The sequence below is a fragment of the Eumetopias jubatus genome, unplaced genomic scaffold, assembly GCF_037043125.1.
Source record: "Eumetopias jubatus isolate StellerSeaLion01/CBP00866 unplaced genomic scaffold, mEumJub1_p1.0 scaffold_7, whole genome shotgun sequence".
Taxonomy (NCBI): Eukaryota; Metazoa; Chordata; class Mammalia; order Carnivora; family Otariidae; genus Eumetopias; species Eumetopias jubatus.
Genome location: NW_028274813.1, coordinates 29,123,430 through 29,142,625, shown reverse-complemented (window position 1 = coordinate 29,142,625; position 19,196 = coordinate 29,123,430). Strand labels below are relative to the sequence as shown.

Genomic DNA, 19,196 nt, shown 5'->3' with positions numbered 1-19,196 from the left:
TGGTATGTGTGCAGCCCCTTTGAGCACTACAGCTCCTTAGAGTTGAAAAGTATCAGTACTGGCGGACCAGGACATCAGAGCAAAATCCGCCGCCCTGCCTTCCGCTGAAGTAAAGCGTGCTAAAGAATAAACGCGCCTGAACAACACTTTATGGATAGGCCTTATGGTAAATGCTTTCTCTCCTCCACTTCAGTGCTGGATTCTCTCCCTGTGTCCCTCCAGAGCCACCCTCCCCCGTTCCTGCCCAGCTCTGCATCCTCAGAGGCTCTCACGGTGGGCTGCATTAATGGGCTCCCTTGCCCCCTGGCTACAACAGGTTCAACCCCTGCCCTGTGGCACCAGCAGGACCTCAGTGTAGAGAAGGAGAGGCCACAGCATTTGATCCCTCGTAGACCTCGGTCTGATAGTGGCTGTATTGTCCTAAAGGCCATGGTCCCTGTGCAGCCACCCCCTCTTACAGTAACCACCTCCTCTGGGCTTCCATAACTGCTCTGTCTTCCCGTCCTATTGGACCTAGTGCTAGAAACTTCTCTAGCCAATGCTCTGGCTCTAGACTGCTTCACCATCCCTTTGTCTACAGCACCCTCCTTGCATGCTCCCCAGCTGTGGTGTTTAAGGGGCGCCCTGCTCCCCTCCAGGACCTCACTGACACAGCGTCCGCATGACCAGGCTTTCTACGAGAAGCCTGGCGGTGGCTCTTACGCTTTTCTTTCTGGCCTTCCTTTGCCCAGCTGATATCCCAACCCTCTGCCCTCAGCGCCAAGACCACCCCTTAACCAGGGAGGACCAAAATCATCTAGAAGCTTACCAGAGAAAATGTGTTCAACATCTTGGAGATGAATGTGGTGACTTCTCCCTTCTGTGGGCTGGGTTCGGCTCCTCTGTTTCCCTCCATAGCCACTGCTTGGGGACAGTCAGGTTTAGTCCCAGCAAGGGGACTCATGGCAGCTGACCATATGAGGAGTACTGACCTTTGGCCTATACTCCGTATTACTTGGGTTTCTAACAGATAAAAACCGTTCTTTCTTCAAAACTTGTTCTGAATCTAAACTTCTTTTTGTCATTTGTCAGGATTTTAGGGATGGGGACATATTACAGGAGCAATGAGAGGACTATGAAATATGAGAGGGTGTGTGTGAGGGTGTGAGGGTGTGTGTGAGGGTGTGAGGGTGTGTGTGAGGGTGTGAGGGTGTGTGTGAGGGTGTGTGTGAGGGTGTGAGGGTGTGTGTGAGGGTGTGTGTGAGGGTGTGAGGGTGGGTGTGAGGGTGTGTGTGAGGGTGTGTGTGAGGGTGTGAGGGTGTGTGAGGGTGTGTGTGAGGGTGTGAGGGTGTGTGTGAGGGTGTGAGGGTGTGAGGGTGTGAGCATGCATAGGGCATGCACAATCACTGGGAGAGGATGGGGGAAGGAAAGCTGGAATGAGAGACTGAGGGAACAAAGAGGAGGGAGCCAGGCCCTGCAAGCCTCAGGTCCCCTCCCTCGGTGTCCTTCCCTGTCCCCACACTTGGGTATGTGACTGATTTAAGAACCCAGGCCTGCTGAAAGCAGAAAAGGCAGGGAAGAGAGGTCTGACTTGTAGACTTTCAAAACTCCCCTCCATTCAACTTCCCCTTTTCCCTCAAATCTTCCCAAGCCAGGCCCTGGCCCCTTACCTCTCTGCCTGAAGAAGAAAAGGAGTGAGGGATTTCACACAGGCCTCTGACCAGCTCCTGTCACTCCGGCCACTGCTTGTGCTTGGTGCCAGTACCTCCCCACTCTCAGACAGCCCAGCTCTCTGCCTTCAGCACTCAAGTCTGTCAATCCTGGTGGAGTCGAGGGGGTGGGGTCCTGGGGAGGCAAGATGGCAGCAGACCCCAGAGAGCCCAGAGCCTCTGGCCCTCCCCTGAAAGGTGGGGAGGCGGGGAAACCATGGGGTTGTGGCGCTCTCCTGTGTTCAGGGGGACCCCACCGGCTGCGGAGGTATGGGGGCTGCAGACTGACCCAGCAGGATTCACGGCAATGCTGACAGAGGCCGTGAGGCTTAGGTTGGGAACAGAACGGAGGGAAAGGCCAGCATCCTTATGCTGGGAAAACATGAGCTCATTCCTCAGCAACTCTGAGATCATCTCCCTTTAGCTCTTAAGCCTGCTTCTTTTTCTCATTCACGCTTGAATCTCAGCCCTTGGTGCCGAGCTACAGGGCTTTGCACGTAAGAGATGTGAGCGCATGCTGCTCACTTCTTGCCCTCCTAGGACTCTTCCCTTTCGCAGAGACTTGCTGTGAATCCACCTTGACCTCGATATAAATGGTAGGTGTCCCAGATGGCATTCGTGTGGTTCCTCGTCCTCTCGGGGAGAGCCCTTGGCTCTGCATCCTCTACTCCCCCCACCCACACACCCCAGACCGTCTTTTCTCAGCGTTTCCCACTGATCCCAAACACCTGCTTCCTGACACTGCATCAGCTGGAGTGACACACTCCCTGCCTGTGGCCCTAGAGCGCCCCACAGATACTCCAGTCACAGTCCCTGCAGCCCACTGGTGTGCCTTTCTGTTTAAGGACAGAGCTGTTTTATTCATCACCACAGGTGGATGAATGAAATGTTCCAGTCAGAGTAACAGCAATAATAATAATCAAAAAGCCAACATGTATTCATCATTTGCTATGTGTTGAAGGACACATCAGCACATGTCTACCCTCTCAGGCTGTGCTTTTTTCGTATCTTATAGAAACTGAAGCTTTCAAAGGGCAAGACACATCCCCAAGGTCACAGAGCTGGTAGAAGGGGACACCTGGATTCACAGCCAGGCCACTGGCCTCCTCGCTGCTCCTGGGGGAGGAGCCAGTCTAGGGCTGGGCTGTAGCTGAGGTAGGGGTCTCGGAGGGGTCCTCCTGGTGTTTTGCCTCAAGAACTGGAAGTGGATCTGGGAATAAATCTCTCACTGATAAAGAAGACCCGAGACCAGGTTTGAAAGGATGGGCTCAGGGCACCTGGGTGGCTCAGTCAGTTAAGCACTGCCTTTGGCTAAGGCCAAGAGCCGGAGTTCCTGGGATCCAGCCCCAAGTTGGGCTCCCTACTCAGTGGGGAGTCTGCTTGTCCCTCTCACTCTGCCTCCCCTCCCTCCCCCTCCATGCTCTCTCTCTCCCTCATGCTCTCTCTCTCAAATAAATAAATAATCTTTAAAAAAAAAAAAACAAAGTGGGCTCATCCATCTGAATGAAAGGAGACAGAAGCTGGGAAGAGCCGCACGAGAACCAGTGGTGAGCTCTCCGGAGGGCCTGTAGCACAGGCTGGGGAGGAGCAGGGAAAGAGGTTTGATTCCAGGTGGGGCATTTTTCCCTGGGAGATCAGCTCCAGATTCCAGTGTGGGCAGATGGAGGGGTCCACATGGGTTGTAGGTGAAAAGTAGACTTGGGTGGTGTCTATTCTACTACTTCATTTTAATAATCATAACAGGATGTGAAGGAGATTCTGTGATTGACCCCATTTTGCAGGTGGGTAAACTGGGGCTCTGTGTTGTGAAATAACTCATCCAAGGGGATGCTCTAGCAAGGGGCGGAGCCAGGCCTTGAACCCAGGTCTGTCTGATTGCAAAAATTTGCTCCACCGCACTGGAGCTGTTCTCTGACAAAGCCCAGAGCCAGGCTCCTGGGGACTGGAGCTGGAATTAGTGCAAAACCGGTAAAATCTTTGCTCACGAACCTGTGTGTGCCAGGTGCTGCTTCAACCCCGGCTTGCTCACATACCCCTGCTGTGCACACCTTGCCCATCCCACGGTAATGGCAGATGTCCGATGCACTTTGCAGACTTGTAGCATTAAAGCGTGCCGTGGAACTGGGTGAGTATAATTGCCCAGTTCCACATTCCAGAGAAGGGACCCCCCGCCCCGAGCCTGCAGACCTGGGCATCAGAAAGTCTCTTCCTCCTGTTACCCTCAAGAAAGCCTTAGCCCCACAGATTAACTTCAATATAAATGCACGTGTTCATGAACCACGTTTCAGATCCAGAATTTGCACAAAGGAGATGACCATTAGACAATGCTGAGAGGCAATGTAGCCCTGACACCTGCCAGCTAGAGAGTCCCCTCCAGCCCTCCCCGGAACCTCCCCAGAACACTCGGCCACCCTCAGAACATGCGTAATGCTCTCTGATGGGTGTGCTGGAGGCCTGGCATTAACTCCCTTCTTCCCAGGAGCCCCCAGTCTGCTTGCCCATCATTCCTGCCTTTGGATTGAGCGGAAGGTGGGCCTCCGTGGCCACCACCCTCCAGGAACAGAGGCTACACCCCCAGTGGCCGTGTCTTCCATCTCCCTGCACCGAGGCCCAATCAGTGTAACCATGTTCCTCCTTCTCTTTAATAAGCTGATTGTGAAGCTAAATCCAGAGTGCTCCCCAACCTCCCCTGGATGCTTTTGATTGACAAAACTAATCTCTCCTCCGCCCCCACGGCTGCCGCCACCGCATCCTCTTGCAAATCATGTACTCGGCTGCTGACAATTAGATATAAGGCCTGGGATTGGGACGCAGGAGGGTTATGAGGTTATGAATCAATCGTGGGGGGTTGGGTGAGATAACAAACCAGGGGGCCCGTCTCAGACACCTCGCCACAACCCTCAGAGCCTCCTGGTTGATTTATGAGTTGGTAATAACCTCGCCTGGTCTCCTGCCCCCTATTATTTTTCATAATGCACAGGGAAGCTTTAAATTTCAGAGAATGGGGAAAGGCAGAATCTGAGCAGGGAGGGTGGCTTGAGTGGGGGGAGGCCCACCAGGGGCTTCCCAGCAGCTGGTCCTCCTCCCTGCTGTGTGGGCCCCGGGTCGCTGAGGGGCACAGTGGCCACACGCCCATGGAGGTCAGCAAGCCAATATGCGTGGCCTGGAAGAAGACCCCAGGGAGGTGGTCCTGCCAGGCCCTGGTTTAGGAGTGGATGCGGTGGTGATGCATGAGTCCCACTGGGTTCAAAATTATATTTGGCGTGTCTGGATTTCATTCCTGCAACCTGTTCAAAACCAAGTCAGACTCTGCGGATGCCTGTGAGGAAGGGAGAATCACACAGTGGATCAAAGCCAGTCAAAGGCAGTTTGAACTCTGCAGTCGAGAAGCCGGTGGAGTGAGCAGAGGGAGAGGCAGAGAGGCAGGAGGGGGACGGTGGCCGTCAGCCCCAAAGGAGAGAGTCAAAGACTCCCTTTCCTGTGCTCACAGTGCTCTTCAGGTGATAGCCAGGGTTGCATAAAGAAAAGAAGGAGACTTGGAATTGCTGCCTAATATTTTTTCAAGCGTTCATTCGTTAAGCTTTCTCTATACAAGAAAAGAGGTGATTTTTGAAAGAGAACCATGTCAATGGGTGAAAACCCCCCAAAATGGACTCAAAAGCAATGGTTGCAAAATGCCCATCCACAGTTGGTGCTGGTTTGGGATGAGGTTTTCAGGGGTCACAAAAATTAAGAGAAATTTTTTAAATGTAATGAATATGTGCATCTGGATGGGTATATGTTATATGATGTCTATTTGAGTATAACTGAATATATTACATCTCAATGAGCATTTATTAAACACTAGCTCCATGCCAGCTCTTTGCACGGTGCTGGAGAGAGGACAGAATGACAGAGTCCTGCAGTCTCAGAGTGATAGGTTAGCGAGTGTTAGGAGTTGAATTGTGTCTTCCCAAAAGTTCGTATGTTGAAGTCCTAACCTCCAATATCTCAGAGTGTGACCTCGTTTGGACAGAGGGTTATTTCAGATGTAACGAGTTAATATGAACTAGTGAGGGTGGGCCCTGATCCCTTAGGACAGTGCCCTGCTAAAAAGGAAAAGTTGGACACCGAGGCACACTGCAGGGAGAGGGCCATGTGAAGAGGAAGACAGGGATCAGGGTGATGCGTGTGCAAGCCAGTGAACATCAAGACTGCCACAAACCTGCAGAAGCAAGGAGAGAGCCCTGGAGCAGAGTAGATTCTCCCTCGCCTGGGATGAACGGACCCAGCCAACACCCTCATCTCAGGGTCTGGCCTCCAGAAAGGGGACCCAATCCATTTATGCTGCTTGAGCCACTCCGTTGGTGGTACTTTCTTAAAGAAGCCCCAGGAAGCTAATACAGAGGGGAAGGCAGACGTGGCCCAAATAACCACATGGCAGATGTCTACTTCCAAATGGAGAAGGAACCCCATTCTCTGCAAGTGAAAGCCAAAGGACTTGACCTGCTTTGGAGAGCAGTGAAGGCTTTCCTGAGGAAATCAAGGCCAAAGGACATGCAGGAGTCAGCTCGGGGCAGAGGTGGGGAAATGGGAGAGCGTTACTGGCCCAGGGAATTGGTGATGCAAAGGCCCTACAGCGGGATGGATCGTGGCACGTTCTGGGAGTGGAAGGGGCGTCCATGAGGCAGAAGAGGAGAGAAGGGAGCGGAGGTGGATGCGGATGTCAGGGACCAGCACACACAGACCAAGAATGATGCTCAGTTCATTATTTTGGACTGAATTGCAGTGGGATGAGGGCACGTGCTCTGCCTTCCACCCTTAAAACTTTCTAGTTGCTGCATGCAGATGATTTGATTAGATACTTGGCTCCAAGACAAGGTCCCTAAGACACAGACTCTGTCCGTAGCTAATGTGTGCTAATTCTTACTCTGTCCCGGGCACTGCGCTGGCATGACACATACATGGATGCGTGGATACGTAATCTTACTTTACCCTCCAAGTAGCCGGTACTTCACCCCATCGACCCATGAAGGAATGCAGGTTGGGGTGAAGGGTGGTTCAGGGACCCGCCCAGGGTCACGCAGTTTGTAAGCGACATGGCTTGAACTGAACTCAAACCTGACTTTATAAACACCGTGCTTTATTGCTTCATATGCTTGGTAAACAAGCATGTATCTGTGAAATTTGTCACACTTTTCCTTGGAGAAACTCAAGCACCTTGACCAAATGCTACTCTTAAAAATGCCACTAGACCTGTCAGGGCACCCAGTTCTGCCTTCTGACCCTCCTTCTGTCCTCCTGCCGGCCATACCCTGTGCCCACCCTCCAAAGTCCTAGAGTTTAACATCTCTTAAGTAAGTTCAGCTTTCCCTGCTGGCTAACTGTCGCATTGTGTGTGTGTGTGTGTGTGTGTGTGTGTGTGTGTGTGTGTGTGTGTGTGTGTGTGTTTTAAAGATTTATATATTTATTTATTTGAGAGTGGGGAGGGCCAGAGGGAGAGGGAAAGAGAGAATCTCAAGCAGACTCCCCACTGACCATGGAGCCCAACACGGGGCTCGATCCTAGGACCCTGAGATCATGACCTGAGCTGAAATCAAGAGTCGGACACTTAACCGACTGGGCCACCCAAGCACCCCTGTGTCTGTTTTTTAACTAAGGTGTAAAAAGAAAGGTCTAAACCTATAAAGACTGCCCTACTTAGGGTGTCCTTCCATTCATCTGCAAAATGGAGATGGTAATAATCTATTTACATCATGGGATTATTTTTTTTAAGATTTATTTATTTATTTGAGAGAGTGAGAATGAGAGAGAGAGAGAGAGAGAGAGAGTACATGAGAGGGGGGAGGGTTAGAGGGAGAAGCAGGCTTCTCGCTGAGCAGGGAGCCCGATGCGGGACTCGATCCAGGGACTCCAGGATCATAACCTGAGCCGAAGGCAGTCGCTTAACCAACTGAGCCACCCAGGCGCCCCACATCATGGGATTATTAGAGTAGGGTCATTCCAAAGCCTGAAATATAGAAAGTGCTCAATAGCTAATATTAGTGGTAATTATTATTACCACTAAGTGAATGTCTATGAGTACAGAGTATCCCTTTTCCAATTATTCTTCTGAGTACTGTTTGGAAAGTTATTCAGAAATAAGAGAGGCAGAATGTGTAGTGGCCATGGTATCTGGCATGGGTTTTTCCTGGATTCCAGACTTGGCTCTTATAGGTGTGTGGGCTTGGGCCTCTCTGGGCCTCATCTGTGAAATGGGTATGCTAGGTATCGTATTTTGCACAATTATTGTCAAGATGATATGTGATTACAGTGTCAGGTGCCTGGCTCCGGCATGGTACACAACGGGCACTGGGCAATGTCTCCCTCCTTCATGAGTGTTGGCCTGCACGTGGCACCTACGTGATCAGGTGGCACAAAGCTGTCCTCTTCACTCACGGGTGCGGCAGAGACCTTGGCAGGTATGTGAGAACCCCGGGTGGACTGAATCATAACCTGGACTGAGGAGTACCGGGAGGTCACTCACAGCAGGAACAATCTTATCTTTTGTTGGGCTCCAGAAAGAGTTTATTCAAGTGAAGGTGTCTTTCCCCAGTGGTGAGGATTGATAAGTAAATTATCAATTGCTTCAATTATCAGGACTATGATTTATAAGCTACCACGTTTCATATGACTTGAAATCTGCAGGTGCCTGGAACCGGTCTTTTCTCAAGTTTGCATAATCAATTTGGGCTCCAGTTGTTACAATACTCTGGGGAGAATGGGGCAAGTGTTTCAGAGTAGGATCCCCTTAGGTTCTGACTTATTTGGGAGGAAGTTCCAGGTATCCCTTAATCTTTGGGGGTGCTTAAAACACCTGAGGACAAAGCTCAGTATAGAACCTTTTTATAATAAGGATCTCCCCCAAACCAGAAAGAGAACTCCCTAAAATATTGGAAGATCTTGCCAGCTTACTCAAATCCAGTTTATATTGAGGGGTACAGAGTGCAGATTGGTCACCCTTCGTCCAGGACTGCGGTGAGCAACCCCTTTAGCTGGTCCAATGGCCACAGAGAGTGACAACTTGAGGCTTAGGAGTGAGCCTCCCACTCTTTACTCCTCAGGGAAAAGGCAGATTTGCAAGTCATGCCTTCGTTCCTCTCTGCCCTTTCCCAGAGGAGCAGGACATGCCCAGGGCCCAGGGGCAGCAGCTCAGAGTCCCCCCCACCCTCTCCACTTTGCGTCTGCAACCTGATTCCCCACAGCCTGTCCACAGCAGTCTCAGAGGCCAGTGCGTCCCTCTCTGCTCTTGACAGTGAAAAGTCTTTTTCTCAGTGTGTAAGCAATATATTAAAGTTCTTGAGCTCCAAATAATAAGGACATGAGAAGAATAGAAATTTCCTGTGATTTGACCCTCCCCTCTCTCCAAGATCACCTAAACAGTTTAAATATCCTTCCAGAACTTTTCTTCTCAGTACATGTATATATCTATACATACGTAATTAAGAGATACAAATGTGAATATGTATTTTCTATTGTAAAAACGTCATTCTTACAATACACACTGTTCCTGTGTTGCTTTTTCATTCAATACAGTAGGTGTTCAATAAATATGTATTGTATGGATGAGCCATAATTAATTATTCAATCCCCTACTTGAGAACGTTTGAGTTGTGTCCAAACACCCTTCCAATACACATCCTTATATGTAAAAGACATAACTGAAATACGTACATACAACACATATAGAAACTGAAAGCTTATCTGCATAGAAACGTCTATTTAAATGCACTAACACACCGCGCATGTTGTGGAGAAGAGTTTCGGGTGCCTCTGATGTAGTTCATGGATATCCCTGGAATATATGTGTCTATATTAGCCTCAAAAAGAAAACTTTCAGCCAAGTGTTTTAGAACCTTTGGGGATAAAGGTGCGTTTGTCCCTAATGTTTCTTTTTTGGTTTTAAGTCCTTGGCAGGGCAGCTTGACTAAGATAAGAACCGCATCCAACAGTGGTAACAAAGGGCAACAATTCATTTGAGAGAGAATAGAAAAATAATCTGCTTCAAATTCTTTTTCGAATAGGAGGGAAAAAATTGATTGGGGGCTGGAGGGAAAAAAGGAAGAAAGGAAAGAGAAAAAAGAAGAAAAATGCTTTCTCCTGACGGTTGTTTGCACTATGTTCGCCTGATTCTGCTGTGGAATAATTGTAGGTCTTTTAAAGGACATAATATTATGACAGAATTCCCTCCCTTACTTTCTCCCGGGGCTGAACATGCAACATTTATGTCCTGCCACGAGGCTGGAGGCTGGCCCCTCCTGGGTTAGTCCGAGGAAGCTAATACACCCCACACCCAAGAGAACGAGAAGGTTCACCACACAAGGCATTGCTGTGCTCGCTGAAGTCCACCCTGCAGGCCCGCAGTGGGTGAGGGACAGTGGGGAGGTGGCTACTGCTGCAGACTGGGGGCAGGGACCCAGGACAGCCAGGGGGTCCAGCTCGGCCCTCACTGGGGCTCAAGGACACTCACACCGGTCCCCAGAGAAAGACCCTGACTGTTACCGTGGCTGCCCCAGGGACAAGAAATCCAAATCTGTGGTCCCCACATTGCTAGGTAAAAAGGAAAGAGGGTTTTGTGACTTTCCCTTCTTGACCAAAAAAAAGGGGAGGGGAGGGGGCTTAAATGTTTAAATGTGATCCTTCAGCTCTGTGAATGCAAACCAGGGCCTGGTGGACTGGGGAGAGCAATTAGGCCAGACACGGAGTGCAGAAAACCAAAAGGGGGTAGAAATCTAGACAATGGTGCTAAAGTCTCGGGTGGGGTGATGGGGGGAACGGATATGATAGCAAGGAAGGAGTTTCAATGTGAATGAATACTAATTAGTGACATGGATATTAATGATGACAGTAATTAACAGGGGAAAGGAAGGGCTGTCATTGTCCCAGGGTGAGTAATCAATCTTGGCAGGTGATAAATAATGGTTCAGCAAGCTCAGCAGAAAGATAATCCGCCTGCCCGGGGGAGAGCTGTTGCTGATGCTGGAAACCTATCTGTTTCCAGGCAACCCACAGAAAAGAACTATTTTTCTTTTGAGGAAAAAACAGGTTACAGTCTCTCCCCCACCCCCAACTTGGGATTACAGTTCTTATTTGATTTCTGCTTTGTTCTTCATTTCCTAGGACAAATGTTGAACTTGTATAATTTGGAGGATATGGACACACACACACAACCACACACAGACATTCTCTCCTTTTGCTCAAAGAATGTGAATGAATAGGAAGGTTTTTGATCCAAAGTTTAGCTCATAGATGCCATCCGGGAGCGAGAGTGGGGAAAAGCTTAGAAGTTCTGCTTTGGAGGTTGAAATGGGGGGAACTTGCTGGGCTGTGTCAGTGGAGGCTAGTCCTGGGGGAAGCACAGAAATAGTGGGATGGGGCCTTGGTTGTCTACTGTGCAAGGTTCATTCCCCCTCCAGGGAGCCAGAGAGAAACAGGCCTGAGCTGCTCTCACCTCTGGAACATGTCTGGGAAACTTTATTTCTGGGGAAAGGGCAATGCTCGCTAAAGACTTCTGCTAGCTTCTCAGGTTTTCAGCTGGGAATCTGTTCCGGAAGAGCTATGGGCAGACCCTCTCTCTCACACCAAGCCTCAGACCCACGCATGACAGGACTCAGACATCTAGAAATGTTGCCCTTTTCAGGCTGCTTTCCATCAAACATTCCATCCCGAGGTGACAAAGCCACCTTTGAAGATCTGCACTGGTTTCAAATGAGATGGCTGAGAAGACCGGAAGTTCAGAACCTTCCAGAAATTTGGACTCTTCTACTCCCACATTGGCTCTAGGTGCAACATCTTCAAAGGGAGGCAAACAAAAGGAAACATATTCAGAGAATTTTGACCAAAATGGGAAAGGGCTCTAGGTCATGTCATGGCAGGAAATAGCTGAGGGACCCAGGTATGTTTCACCTCGAGGGGAGAAAACTCAAGAAGCATGTTGATAGTATATCGGATGGACTCTATCCAGAGCAAGAGGTCTGGATTTGTTTCTCTATCATCAGAGGGCAAAATTAAGTCCAAAGAGAAGAATTTAGAAAGGGTCAAATTTCTGTTCAGAGAAATCAAAGATGATCTGACTAGGACAGCCTGTCTAGGGGGGAATCTGTGATTCCCAGGTACTAGGGTTTTTCCCAGTGGAGATCATGGCACCTCCTGTCCGAGGTATTATAGATGCAGTTCCGGTATTGGCTAGGGTTGGAGTAGATAAGACTTAAAAGTCCCTTCCGACTCTTACAATTTTATATTAATTAAGGTAGTACTTGATATCAAAACAGATAAATCCCAACTTCTGGGGCTTAACACAACAAAGTTTATCTTTTAATCAAGTCAGAGCCCAAAACGGGCATCAATTTTTATGGTTGTTCAGGAGCCCACACTCCTTCCACATTGTGGCTCTGTCCTCCCCTGGGTTCTTGGGGGTCCTCTCCGTTTAGTCAGCAGATAAGGAATGAAGGGTTTGCAGAGTCACATGGGAGTTTTATGGTCCAGGCCTAGAAGCAGGATACATCATTTCTAGCCATATTCCATTGTAAGAACTCAATCTATACCCAATTGCAGAAGAGTCTAGAAATGTTATCTAGTGACCCAAGGAATAGAGGAAAGAAGTTTTGGTGAACGCAAAGAAGTTTCTCCCCAGAAACAGGGGCATTTTCATTTAAAATATGCCCATGCCAGGAAAAATTAAAGGTTTTTTGTTTTGTTTTGTTTTTTGTTGGGTTTTGTTTTGTTTTGTTTTTTTAGGGACCTGTAAGGTCACCTGTGTTGGTCAGGCCTTGTCAGTTAGGGTAGGGAGCTGAAGAGGCCTCCTCCCTCAGGAAATATCCTGGGGGCCAGGTGTGGTAAAACTTCACCTAGCCTTTCTCTGGGAAGTCATCAAAATCTGTATTTGCAAGAAGTCTCCTGTAGATAGTCCCTAGAAGTGTGGACACAAGATCGTCCTGAGTCATCGGAAGTGGATTTTTTTGGAAACAAATAGGACTGTGACTATGGAAGTGTCCCAGTGGATAGATGTGGTTAGTTAGGATGGAAAATTGTCAGTATTACCCAGCTCTCTGGGCGTGTGCTAGTTGGAATTAGGACTTTCTTAGATAAACATGTTTCTTCTGCCACAGGGTACACATCCATGACGTCTTCAGTTCAATTTGCTTTATCATTTCAGGTACTGACATCGTGCAGTGGCTTATGAAGAACCTTTGCATCGAGGACCCAGGTACTTGACCCTGACTTTATCCTCCATGGTACTGAGAAACATCCCATAAACAAGTTCCACACCAGATTCTCCTATTCTCCTGTGAACTGGACTTATAAATATGAATCCCAAGATGTGGAATCACTCTATTTGCAAATAAAATTAATTTATTTTCTTGACTGAATATCTGTCTTTAAATCTAAATCACCCTTTGAGGAAATGAGCAATTATTTAGAGTGCCAAAGACCCCAGTACAATAACGTGTGAAATGAGATGAATTCTCGTTAGCCACAGCAATTAAAGATAAGTTGTAGAACTATCATGGAACAGCCTTCTAGAGCCAGCTCTTAAAATTAGATTGCCTGATCCACAATTAAGATGTCTAATTATTTGCTAAGACTCCTTCTGTTTTCCGCTTCTGCAAGAAGTGAAAGAATGATTTTTTTTTTCCAACCTTAATTGTGCATTTCAATTAGGAAAACCTTACCAGAAAAACAACAACAAAACTCTGGCCAATAAAACAGTTTCCAAATCTGTCCTCCCACCAGAAAATAAGTAGTAAAATTTATTTTCACAGCATAATTAGAAAATGAGGAGTTTCAGAAAAATAAAAATTGCAGATAAGTAAAGCTTACTATCCCTGTGTTAGTTAATACTTTTTGGAGTTTATTATATACTTCCTGTTTTAACTGAGTATCCTCAATGCCTGAAGGTCATATTTATAAATACCCATTAATGTATTCTTATGTTCTTGAGGATTAGATCTATCTGACCCAAATTAAATGGCTTCCAATGGCTATGCTTTCTAAAGATTTTTTTTTTTTAATGCCCTTTCTAGGTGTCTGTGATTCCTTGCTAGGGGTCACTATGTCAGCTCAGGACTTCCTCTATTTTAATCTGATGCTCCTAATATACTATTGACTAAGAACCAATATAATTTACATGGCGTTCAAGGAAATATAGCTGCCAGAAATCTGAGTGCCACAAAAGCAGGTCATTGATGGAAGTGACACTAGCCTTGTTCACCATCATGATTAATGGCCACTTCCATGACTAGTGAAAATTCTTAAATCTAGTTAAGCTCTTAATCCACAGGGGGAAACTGTGAATTCAGATCCTCTTAAGGAAAGAACCCAAATTAACTACAGCATGTGTTTCCCTCATGCAACCTGGACTTGCCATTGTCCACTTGTAAAGCCTGGACCGAATACATTTCCACCAGCTTAGTCCCATGTATTTAAAATCAATGTTTCTTTGGTTATAATGCTTAGCCTAGGGAGTAATTTCTCCATGGTAGTCTTTTCTCTTCCAGTAGCACTCTGTCCTTTGCCCTTCTACAATAATTCTTGTATTTCTGACACATGCTTTATTATGATTGTTAGTACTGGTAGCAGTACTGTGAAAGCCCTGAGCCAGCTGGTGGTAGGGGAATAGGCTTCAGGAGGCCTCTGGCCCTCATATGAGAGGCTTCCCTGAAAAGTCGTGAATAATACCTAATAAAGATCATATCTATGAAGCTCTCTTATACACAGATGGCCTTGGGAGGACATCATGTTACTGGGAACTGTTTGGGCTTCTGAGAAATGGATGAGGAGGAGTTAAGAACAGTTCACCAGCTGGGAATAGAAGGGTGGAAAAGAGGCAAATCAAAGTCCCAGAAGTCAGGCTCATCCAACGTCTGTCCCTCCCTCCCTGTCTGCCATATATCTAAGCAAAACCACAGAAGATGAAGTGAGAGTTCTAGCTCCTACATTGGTGATGTGAAAGTCAACTTCTTACTGGAAGTTGTGCTCTCTTCCCTGGGGAAGGAGCAGCTGCTAGTGATGAAACTCTTTTTTTTTTTTTTTTTTTTTTGCTGGACCCATGATTCTTGAAGCAGGTAGACTTTAAAACACACACTGGTCATCCCTAAGCAAATAAGATACAACTTCATTCTGATTCCACCAGTTATTTCCGAAGGATAGGTGATTCTAAATAAGCAAAACACTTGGATTATATATAACCTCTTGAGAAGTTTGCAAGTAAAGACAAAACAAGTTGCTTTAAAAAATTCAGAGCTTATGAAATTAATAATTCCTGGAGATTCCTTAAGCATATCAATAATTTCCATATCCAAAAGTTAGTTTTTACCAAGAAGAGTACTTTTATATTTGTGAAAGATTATCATGCATGGCAGAACCATATAGATTTGTTATTTTTTTTCTTAGCCCTGCTCAGAATAAATATAAATTATTGATTACGTGAATCTATTTATGGCTGATACTAAGTCACAAAACAATGGGTTGATTGTGGCAAAGATGTACATATTTCTATCAGGTCGGCTTCCCTTTGCCACTCCCCACTGCAGTGTCCTTCCTCCAATTTTCTAAGAAAGTGAGGTTTTACTCTGTGTCCATAAGAGAAGGGAAATGCTCTCCTCTTCTCCAGTGGGACTGTCATATCGGGGAATGCCATGGGAGTCGAGAGTCTCTCTGGGCAGTGAGGCTACATGCTCATTGCTGGGGAATAAAAATGATGAAACTAGCAACATGAATCTGGGCTGCCCACCCCTACTGAACACCAGGCACTGCTAAGCACTTACGTGAAACATCCCACTTGATTCAGTACAGGTCTATATGTGCCAGAGGCCCTGCTCTTAACTGTGAAGCTACTTTCTTCTGGAAGTCTTGCGGGGGAAGTTAACCAAAGCCAGACTCTCAGAGCTGGGATCCAGATGAGTCCCAGACACATGTTGGCCCTTCCCAACCACTGACACCCACCCCATCCAGCCCAGTGCATTGATATCAAAGGTTATCAGTCAATCAGTCAATCGATCATGCAGTTACCTGAGGGTGACAACAGTTGATTTCTGGTTGCCTTTCTGCCCTCCTGACTTCCATTCCAGCTAAGGAAACCTGCACTCTGACAGCTTGCTAAATACTCCTCTCTTCTGCCCTGTCCATGCAGTTGAAGCAATACACTTGGGAAGCCTTATAGCCGCCCAGGGCTACATCTTTCCGATCTCAGACCACGTTCTCACCATGAAGGATGATGGCACCTTTTACCGTTTCCAGGTAGGCCTGCCAGCATCTCTCCCTGAAGAACCTTCTCTTATCATCTGATCTCAGATTAGAACTACCTACAAAACTGAGGGTATTTAAGGGAGCAACCCTTACCTACCCCCAGCACTGGGAAGGCCAAACAAGATTTTATTTGGGCCATTTGTTGTTGGGGGGGGGGTTTCCACATATTTCCTCATTCATTCTGAAGAACAAACTTTTGGGAGGTAAATATCAACCATTTGACAGATGAGAACATTGAGGTGTCTGAGGATTAATAAATCTGGGAGGTGGCCTTGATTTGAGTGTGCGTCAGCCCGATGGCAAAGTCCTTGATCTTTCTACTCTGTCATGCTGCCTTCCTGGTGTGAAGTTTCTATCCTCTGCCTAAGCCCTCCCACCATTTTCCTCTCCTTTTCACAGATCCTGTCATATAGGGAAATGGGGCAGAGGATAAGAGTCCGTGTCAAGGTCAACACCAAGGTGTTTGGAGTGGAGTTTTTCAGACAGCATCAAAGGGTATCTCAGTCCGCTCTGGCTACTATATAGCAAAATACCACAGACTGGGTGGCTTAAACAACAGGAATTTATTTCTCACTGTTCCGCAGGCTGGAAGTCCAGGATCAAGGTTCTAGCAAGTTAGATTTGTGATGAGGGCTCTCATCTGGGCTTTCCAACAGCCCCTTCTCACTGTATCCTCCTCACATGGCAGAGACAAAGAGAAAGCAAGCTCTCTGGCGGCTCCTCTTATAAGGACACTAATCCTATGGGATCAGGACCCCACCCTTGTGACCTCTTTTAACCTTAATTACTTCCTTACTCCAAATACAGCCACACTTCAGGCTAGGCTTCCGCATGTCAGTTTTAGGGGCACACAATTCAAAGGGATAAAAGGAACTTGGAGCTTGTGTGCCCAGTAAGCTGTGCCGGTCTTGGGATAAGAAATGTTTGCCCTGTAAACTAAGTTTCTCATTTTTGCATTTATTTTGCTCACCTTGGATTTCATTTCTCAATACCTAGGTTAAAATGTTGACAGCCTCAGCTGCATTAAGAACAGGAGAAAGTTGGGGATGTGATGTCGGCATGAAAGAGACGGGGCAGAGCCTGTCACCGAGAGGGGTCCTCACTGGGTGCTGGAGAGGGTGGACACTCGCTCCGGGCCGAGGAGGGCAAGTGCCCGCCTTCCTCTGAGTCCTGACACCTGTGCTCTTTTGCAGGCCCCGTACTTTTGGCCTTCGAACTGCTGGGAGCCTGAAAACACCGACTATGGTGAGCAGTGAAGACGTGTCACTCCTGCGAGAGTGGAAGACAAATGCCTGGTGTCTGGGTGATGGTCACGCAGGGAGGAGGGGTCATTGTCCTGCTTAATCTTTTTCATACCATTGACATGTAATAAGCTCCCTGTTCCACATAATGAAGAAAGGCAGAGCACACTGAAAGATGCAGCCTTTGGAAGGGAATGGTGGAAGGGAAGAAAAATTCTATCAATCTGGCCAATGTGCTCATTCTATGGCGCCAAGAGCCAAGACAGTGGCTGCTGACCAGTCCTTTCTGGGACAGGGTTTCAGGGAGGGCTGGATCTAGGGGCCACCTCCCCCTGGTTCTTTCTATTTTCACATCCTTGTTAAGACTTATTAATAATTCATGGATGTTTTTGATAGTTAGAAGTTAGGGGGGAAGGGAGACAGACCAGGGAGGGATGTACAGAAGGTACCCTGGACAAGGAAAATAAGTGGGTGAAGTTGGGAGCTTGGCAAGAAGGGAGTTAGCTTTGTCCAGGCCAGGGGTCTGTTAGATTCTGGCCATATACTCTCCATGAGACTGGTTAATATTTCCACATGCCAATCCTCTAAAGAAGTTATATTGTCCCCCTACTCTAGATAAAGAACCTGAGGCTCAGAGAGGCCACATCCTCACACTTATCCCCCTTGCATTCTATTTATCTAGATGCCCAGTCAATCGTAAGCTCCAGGAAGGCAGGGACTGTTCACTCTCATATTCCCCGGTGCACCGTGCACAGCTGAGGCATTAGTAAATAGTGGCTGACAGTTCTGGTTCTTCATTAAATGTGATTAACAAACTCTCAGTAGAAGCATCAGAATTGGAACTCGGATCTGAGTGCCTTCCAGGCCCATGCTTCCTTCATGGTCTGTCCCTTTGCACAGCGTTCTTGTCACTGACTTGGCTGCTAAGTCCACAGTGGCTGTCCTTGGGACTGGGGCACTTGGTGAGACCCACAGCTTCTCCCTAGGTTCTTTGCAGGATTGCTTGCTCAGGAAGGCAGAGGCAGCTACAGAGAATGGAGGGAGATGTGCAGCTGGGTAGTGTTCAGGGAAGCCTGTCCAGGAGACCTGGCGATGAACTAGACTGGCTCACTCCCAACGCCAGCAGGTGAGAGCAATGCCGAGGGTGGGGTGCAGACAAGTCATTGCCTACTAAGGCTACAGTTGTTCTGTTTTCAGGTTTGAAGGACAGTCCTTACGCAGGGGGAAGGGCCTTCTGACAGTCTCTGTGGCTGTCTGCAGGCACCCTGGTGGGTCCCTCTGGAACTGGGCTGTGCTTTAAGGATCTGATAAGTGGATAAGCAAGGCTTCCAACTCAAAATCAGAGCTGCATTTGGCTATTCACAAAACAAATTCTTCTGGGGCTGAAATACTGCTCACGAAAGCCCAACTGGAAATTTGAGTAATTGTAGCTCAGATCCATGTAGCAGCCATGTGCCCTTGTGAATGTAAAAACCAATATTCTTATAGGCAGTGAAGGGGCGGGGGGCGGGGGGAGGATGGCAGGACCAGATAACTAGACCCTAGTAAGATGAAAATACCTACTTGAATATGAACCTATAAAGCTTCGGCTATCAGGCACTGCATACACCAGGGCATTAGGTTCCCTTTCTCTACAGAGCTTCTCCGCATCATGATTTTATGTGCACATGAACAAGGATAGAAATAACAATTTATATCAGGTTCTCATTAAAACAAAATTATTTCGAATTCCTGTGCCTCGACTTTGGTTCGACTTCTCCAAAGTCAAGGTACGGGATGCAAAAGTACTCACCAGCATTTCCAAAGCAGTTCGGTCAGAAAAATCAAAGTCTTTACCAAGAGAGGATTTACCACAGTGGCTCACGATCAACTGGCTCCACTAGCTGTGTGGATCTTGGCAAGTTATTTAACCTCTCTGTGCTCAAAACCTTCACGTGCAAATTAGAATAATAATAATAGTACGTGTTTCCTAGTGTTGTTTTGTTACAATGAAATGCAATGT

The 19,196-nt window shown here is 47.4% G+C and overlaps 1 protein-coding gene across 2 annotated transcripts in view; it reads left to right on the top strand.

Annotated features, from left to right (window-relative positions):
- Positions 1-19,196, top strand: part of RGS6 (regulator of G protein signaling 6) — a 557,198-nt gene that overhangs the window by 447,030 nt on the left and 90,972 nt on the right. For both annotated transcript variants that reach the window (XM_088024538.1, XM_028101509.2), the window contains 3 exons: positions 12,862-12,912; positions 15,838-15,944; positions 17,147-17,198. In XM_088024538.1, the coding sequence (XP_087880664.1) occupies positions 12,862-12,912; positions 15,838-15,944; positions 17,147-17,198 (210 nt within the window). The remainder of the gene's footprint in view (positions 1-12,861; positions 12,913-15,837; positions 15,945-17,146; positions 17,199-19,196) is intronic.